This window comes from Brachyhypopomus gauderio, chromosome 7 (assembly GCF_052324685.1).
Source record: "Brachyhypopomus gauderio isolate BG-103 chromosome 7, BGAUD_0.2, whole genome shotgun sequence".
NCBI lineage: Eukaryota > Metazoa > Chordata > Actinopteri > Gymnotiformes > Hypopomidae > Brachyhypopomus > Brachyhypopomus gauderio.
In genome coordinates this window covers 23,248,068-23,255,367 of record NC_135217.1, presented here as the reverse complement: position 1 = coordinate 23,255,367, position 7,300 = coordinate 23,248,068, and the positions used below count along the sequence as shown (strand labels likewise).

Here is a 7,300-nt window from a genome sequence, read left to right as displayed (position 1 = left end):
GAAGAACAGCACTGAGTCATGGGCTCTTTGGCTGTGGGTGTGCCGTCGCCCGTTCATCACGGTGGAAAGTTCCTGAAGGCCGTGGGGGGATGTGTTTGTGTGGCCGCTTGTTTAAAACTGTGCAGCCCATAATAGTGATCACTTAGCAACCATTTGTAGTTGCTTGAGGCTTGCTGCTACTCCTCCACGCAGGAGAGATGGATGGTGTGCGCTCACGCTGGCCAGATGCAGTCTCTCTTCGGGGGTTTGTTCTCTGGATGCTCTCGGGCAAGCGTTAACCGTCAAGAGCTGTTTGAGGAACACACCAGCACTTCAACAAACAAACCTGCTGTGTTTCCAACACATGCTTGATTAACACAGAATGCTTTCAACATGTGTGCCTGAACTTAGAAAAGAACAGAAAGAACAGCTGATTCAATCACTTAGAATTGAACTCTGGGGGATAGTTAAGAGCCACTGACGTTTTCCATTATCATCAAAGTTTGTTCTCTTTTGAGCTTTACCAGGATGTCCCACTAGGGGGCAGTGTAGCTGGAATTGCAGTGGTCATCTACCCAGTACTCACAGCACAACATTACTATAAGTTCTAACGGTACAACTTCACAGTGTTTCTAATACTGCGGCTGGTGAGTGTATTAATCTCCCGGCAACACTCAAGTAGGCGCACACACAAACACTCACTATTAGCAGCACACCATAACACACTCCCACACACAAACATATATATCCTGCCACCCAAGGGCTCTGTACGGTCACGCATACCACGCGTGTCACTACTTATGGCGATTGCATCCCCTCAGTCTCGTGGCAACCTCCTACAAACAAACATGACTGTACCGTGACCACGTGGTTTAGCATGGCTCTAACACTCAAGCCCAGTGTGTTGGTTCTGGAGTGCATGACAACCCGCATCTCACGGGAGCTGCACGTTGGGCACACCGCCGTCTAAAAGCAGGTCGCGTTTTGGGGTCTTCATGCTGTTTTTAGGATGACTCCGATATTCTCTTCTCTGTCTTGATCACCTCCTTCTCCCTCCACAATCCTCCTCTTTCCTTGTCCTCCCTCCATCCACCCCTCTCACTCTCTTACACACTTTCTCTCTAGCCTCCTCACTCACTCTCTCCTTCCACCTCTCTCTCTCTCACACACACACACACACACACACACACACACACTCTGTCTGATCCCCCCTTGTAGAAGGGGGATAAATGTAGGTAAGACCTAATCCAACTAACAGTGGAGATTTAACTCACCAAAGCCCATTTCTCTGCTCATATCTGACCTGAATATAGAAACAAAATCAGCATAATCCCGTGATTACAAAACCAACCCTGATTATAATCTATCATTTCATGATGGAACAATCCACAGAAAGAAGTTAATCTCGCGCGCGCGCGCGCGTGTGTGTGTGTGTGTGTGTGTGTGTGTGTGTGTGTGCGCGCGCACGTGCGCGTCTTCATGCTTTAGAACCAGGCCGCTTGGGTATGTCTTCACGCGCGTCTGAGACTGGTGTAAATGTGCGCGCAAGACACACTTTCCTGTGTATGAATATGAATTGGGTTGTGCGTTTGGATTCCAGCAACGACTTGGTTATAACGTAAATGTGTGAAAATAACTTGACGATTGGTTCTCTGGGTTATTACAGCAAATATTGTGTGAAAATGATGCCGGACTGTTCTAGAGATCTCTAGCCATGGAAACATAATACTACCCGATTTATCTCCTACACCTTCCTGATTTGAAGATGGCAGCATGAATTAAACACGTGAGATGAAACCTCAAAGATGCGCTTTTTGGGCCTGATAAAGATACGTCGGTTTGAATTCGGTGATATTTATTTGTTTTAACGAAGCGATCTGTAGGCAAAGCACCTCCCCCACACCACGCAGTTTCAGGGAAGACCCATCCGACAGATCATTGGGAGGACAGTGTGACGTGAAGGAAATCCTTTCAGTCTCCGAGACCTTCATATTCTAACCGAGATCCCCAGAGCAGACAAAGCACGTTAGGACGGGAAGCAGCGCCTTACTGGATTAGAGGAAGAAAACACACGTGCTGACTTGAGAATCGGGAGTCGGACACCGACAGAGAGACAAGAATCTCGCGACTAGGATCATTTCTATCGGGGTTTGTCACTTTCTAAACAATTGAGTGTCTAGACCGAGCAGTTGGAGGTCCGAAAATGACTCTCCTGGCGAGCGTGAGGCGACACAGCGTGCGCGTTCAGCAGCAGCTGCACCGCTGGAGTGTGTGTGGGGCGGAGGGGAGCCACCTGCTGAGCGACGGTCACGCCACGCCCGTCCTGGCCATGCCTCGGTCCCGGTCCTGTTCGCGGTCCACGCACAGTTGGCGGTCCGGTTCTTTGGACTCTGCCTTTTCGAGTGAGCCGCCGAGTCCCAGCGCGAGCGGTCCGTTCACCGTGGTCCTGCTCGGAGACGACGGAGTTGGCAAAACTGCGCTGGCGAGTATATTCGCTGGGGCAGCAGACAGTATGGAGAGTGACTCGGACCTGTTCGGATGTATGTGAACCTTTGGTTTCGCACCTGATTACTTTGCAATGCACGATCAGTGAAATTTATAGGAATAGCATTCGTTTGGTTTTTAAAATCCAAAACCAGTAGACCTTAAATGCAATGCGTTTTGGTTGTTCTCTTGTGTAGTAGAGAACGTACAGTAAAGAACATATTTTCTCTGACATACTAACACCTTCTGCGCTTCGTCTGTCCTTACAGACGAGACGTTTGAACAGAACCTTATGGTGGACGGCGAGAGCGCGAGAGTCACCTTACTGGATATGTGGGAATCTCAGGTAAACAAGATGTTTCTCAGACCTTACATTTATTTTAAGTGACTATTAAAACACTATAATTATTATATCATTATATCATTATTATGACTCGTTAGTGGTTTCAGTGCTCAATCATTCCGACTCTCGCAGGATGGAGGCAGTTGTAGGCAGGAGCGCGCGTTACAGGATGGAGACGCATACATCATCGTTTACTCTATAACGGACAGGGCGAGTTTCCTCCGCGCCTCTGAACTCCGCATCCAGCTGCGGCGTGAGCGCCAAGCCCACCACACACCCATCATCCTCGTGGGCAACAAGTGTGACTTGGTCCGTCGAAGAGAAGTGTCGGTGAACGGTACGTTTGGATGACATCGGGAGACGGGTACTCCTTTCCTGGGTCCTGGTGTGTTTCCGTGTGTCCGCTGACTTATTTAGAGATAAATAAATAATTCTTACTATTTTCTTTTACAGAAGGTCGAGCGTGTGCTGTGGTTTTCGACTGTAAGTTCATCGAGACGTCGGCGGCCGTGCAGCACAACGTGTGGCCGCTCTTCGAGGGCATCGTCCGCCAGCTGCGTCTGCGGAGAGACAGCGCCGAGGCCATCACCCGGTGGCGCTCCATGTACAAGGAGAGAGAGAGCATCCCGAAGAAGGCCAAGCGCTTCATCGATAAGTTAGTGGCCAAGAAGAACAAGAACGCTGCGTTGAAACTAAAGTCCAAATCCTGCCATGATCTCTCGGTTCTGTGACGTCTATTTCACCCTGCAGTGTGCATATAGATCTGTTTACTCCGCGGGTCCGCGAAAAGACCAGAACACCCGAGAGTTCAGTGGTAGGTGAGGAACTTATTGCTTCAGAGATTGTATTTTTCACGGACTGTGATGACCAACCAGTCCGTGTTATTATTGGAGTTTCAGTGGTTTCAGGCTTTCAGCACCATCTGCGATGGACCGAAATCCAAATAGCTACCCACATACCTGCTGCTCAGTGTCCAACAGGAGTATCTCCACCACCCCAAATAAGCGTTGGAGCATGGTCGAGTTAAAATTCCCATATCATGCTCCTCAAATAATTAGTGTCTTCTGATAGTATTGTTGTACCTTGTTGTGTGAATATATTTTCCATGTTGATGCTTTTAAGTCTACAAATTTGTAATTTCGTATTAAAATAAAATGTTTATTTTCATATAACAAGCCTAATTTCTTGTCCTGATTTTGTGTGAGTCTGACTTGGTGTGTTGTTGATCTTAATGTCACACATTAGGCTGTTATTTAAAATGTGTATATGTGGATTGTCTAATTAGATGGAACTAATGGATTACAAATGTTGATTATATGTTTCCAAGAAAGATGATGGTTGTCTAGTGCTAACCACACTGAGAAACAAATGCATTAGAATTTGTAATCTTCATAAGTGTGTTGTATATGTCTGGTAAAATTTATCTGTCTGAACTGTGATAATTACTTACAGAACCAGTGAGTATAATTCAGAAAAATCTGAGAAAGTAAAAATATTCCTATATAAAACAATTGATATATTGATATATAAAACAATTACACAGTTTATGATGGAACAAAGTACTGTAAGTGCAAGTGAGAAGCTCATGTGTTCAAAGCTGTTGAAAATCTCTGGTTGGGCTTTTGGGGTCTTTCTTCTTTCTGTTTTTAGGGTTATACTATTATATCTCTTCCCCCCAAACACACACATCTGTCTCACTGTGAAAGCTGTGTTTATTGTTCTGTACAGTGCATCATACACACACACACACACACACACACACACACACACACACACACAAGCATATGCACCACAGTCCTAGGCTGTCTGAGTGCTCTGGTAAAAGATTGTTTATGTCCAAATCTACTGCAGATGTGCTCTGCTGGAGAAAATGTCTGTATGAATAAATTCACACAGCAAGGAAAAGTGACCCAAATGCAACTGTTTGCTCCTTATTTGGCATAGATAAGTGTGGCAGCGTGAACAGCAAATATATATAAACTCTGACATAGCATAACAGCATACACTTTTGATTTGAGGCCCTTTATATGTGGAACTGGAGTCCGATATGCAACAATATGACTTGTTCTGAACAGCAGGATTGGAATGAATGTGACTTTGTCAGTCCAACTTGACATTTCTTGCTGCTGGAAGCAGTGGCGGAGTCAAAGGGGGGCACGGGTGGCAATTGCCACCCCAACAGAGCCCTTGCCACCCCTAGTGCCACCCCACTGGAAATGGTAATTTTAAGAGAAAATGTGTGTTTCCTTTCGTTCATCATTTGTATATGGACCCCTCTGATAAAGCCTTGGTCACCCTTTGGTCACCCCTTGAAAACAAGTCTAGCTCCCCCACTGGCTGGAAGGAAAAGCAGATGACACCAGTGAGGGAGGAATCCAGTGACGTTAGTGAGGTAGCAGACCTCATGAACATTGAAGTAGCTGCCCTGACTGCAAAGATCCATCCATAAAATCTTGTCCTTTTATCCAAATTTGCTGCCGGAATCTAGGAGCATTAACTTTAGACTAGAAGTTGTTTACTCTGTTTTGATTGGTTACCTCTTGCAACGTTAATCAGGAATCTTTTGTGCATGCAGATCAGTTTAATAGCTCGATCTGTTCACACAAACGCTGGATACAGGTCACAAAAAAACAAAAATCAACAACAGCTTAACAAAAAAAATCAGATAGAAAACCCAACACACCTGACGTGTGCATGTAGCCTTAAAGGCTTGCTTCTGATCAGCCTGTGGGCAGGGTGTGAGGTCTGGCCAGTATCCCAGCTAGCAAACAGTTTACACCAAGTATCAAGTGTCCCTGCTGATCCAATACATAAGTGTGATAATGACATAACAAATCCATCAATGCTTGCAATGTTAATTATTTTTCAACAGTAATAACTTGTGGACGGAGAGGCTAAGAGAGAATGTTGGTGAAACCAACTCCTGAACCATTAAACATTAAGAGTAAAGGTAAGAGTTAGTAAAGGTAAGAGTAAGCATAAGAGCAAGAGTAAGGGTGAGTAAGAGTAAAGGTAAGAGTACAGGTATGGGTAAGAGTAAGGGTAAAAATAAGAATAAAAATAAGAGTAAGGGTAAAAGTAAGAATAAAAATAAGAGTAAAGGTAAGAGTAAGAGTAAGAGTATGGGTAAGAGTAAGGGTGAGTAATGCTACTGATGGGCATAGACCTCATCTGCACTTCAGTGGTGTATTCACTACTTCAGTAGTGTATTCATTGCTTCAGTGGTGTATTCAGTGCTTCAGTAGTGTATTCACTGCTTCAGTAGTGTATTCAATGCTTCAGTGGTGTGTTCACTGCTTCAGTAGTGTATTCATTGCTTCAGTGGTGTATTCAGTGCTTCAGTAGTGTATTCACTGCTTCAGTAGTGTATTCACTGATTCAGTAGTGTATTCATTGCTTCAGTGGTGTGTTCAGTGCTTCAGTGGTGTATTCACTGCTTCAGTGGTGTGTTCAGTGCTTCAGTAGTGTATTCAATGCTTCAGTAGTGCAGTCAGTGCTTCAGAAGTGTATTCAGGGCTTCACAAGTGTACTGAAAGAAGCGCTGGTCCTGCTCTTCTCCCGCCTCCATCTCAGGCATGCAGCGCTACACCCACCAGCCGAAACACACCTGCTTTGTGCTGGGGGAGAGGATTCCTGCACAATGTCGCCATCTCTTAGCTCGCCACACTCGTACGTCAGAAGCTGTGACGTCTTCCTGTCTCTGAGGAACCTGCTGTGTCTGATTAATGGAACCGGTTGCTTTCCGTTGGTGTAATTGAATGTGTTGACGCATCACCTTGGGCCTCACTGATAGTTGTGACGCACAAGAAAAATGGGCGTCTTAAGGATTGATCTTAGACAGCCTGATAAGACCGCCATGGTGGACAGTTATCCACTACCGCCTACTATCTTAGATGGATCTACAATTTTCTCAACAACTGACCTTGAAAATGTGTATCATTCTCACTGCACCCTGACAGCTAGGATTTAGCAGCATTCCTTACGTACAAGGGCCTATTCCACTTCTGCCATATGCCATATGGTTTGGCATGAGCCCCGGCAGTGTTCCAGAAATGATGTCAGTAAATCTGGAAAAGGGCACCGAATGTTCAGGACTACCTTGACGAGATAATAAGCTTCAGATGCACACAAGCAGAGCACAAAGCTGCACTGGACTCGACTCAGTAAGACGAGCCTCTGTCTGAACTAGAAAAAAGTTCGTTCAGAAAACCCACTCAGACATTTCGTCAGAAGGCCCACTCAGACACTTTCTCAGACAGCCTGCTCAGACACTTTCTCAGACAGCCCACTTAGACAATTTCTCAGACAACCCACTCGGAGTCTTCCTCAAGCAGCCCACTCGAACACCCTCTTAGATACTTGATGACTGCTCAGAGCTAATAAATACAAGTTATCAAACAAGCGCCTCGCCAAGGTTGGAGCCAGCCTACATTCTTTCTTGGGGATGCTCTCATTGTACTGTAGATTCATACTACGCAACAGTGGTGGAGCCAC

At 45.6% G+C, this 7,300-nt stretch overlaps 1 protein-coding gene across 1 annotated transcript; it reads left to right on the top strand.

Moving 5' to 3' along the window:
* The first annotated feature begins 1,958 nt into the window (after window positions 1–1,958).
* gem (GTP binding protein overexpressed in skeletal muscle) lies at window positions 1,959–3,956 on the top strand. The gene is made up of 4 exons (XM_077010714.1): window positions 1,959–2,519; window positions 2,733–2,809; window positions 2,939–3,143; window positions 3,260–3,956. The coding sequence occupies exons 1-4, from the start codon at window positions 2,183–2,185 to the stop codon at window positions 3,535–3,537; spliced, it is 897 nt and encodes a 298-aa protein (XP_076866829.1). The 5' UTR covers window positions 1,959–2,182; the 3' UTR covers window positions 3,538–3,956.
* Window positions 3,957–7,300: the final 3,344 nt, after the last annotated feature.

Excerpts from the sequence above, each read along its gene's own strand:
- gem (XM_077010714.1), top strand. The coding sequence starts at position 2,183 with ATGACTCTCCTGGCGAGCGTGAGGCGACACAGCGTGCGCGTTCAGCAG. Across the intron at positions 2,520-2,732 it reads TGACTCGGACCTGTTCGGAT|ACGAGACGTTTGAACAGAAC; the intron begins GTATGTGAACCT and ends CTGTCCTTACAG. Across the intron at positions 2,810-2,938 it reads TGGATATGTGGGAATCTCAG|GATGGAGGCAGTTGTAGGCA; the intron begins GTAAACAAGATG and ends CGACTCTCGCAG.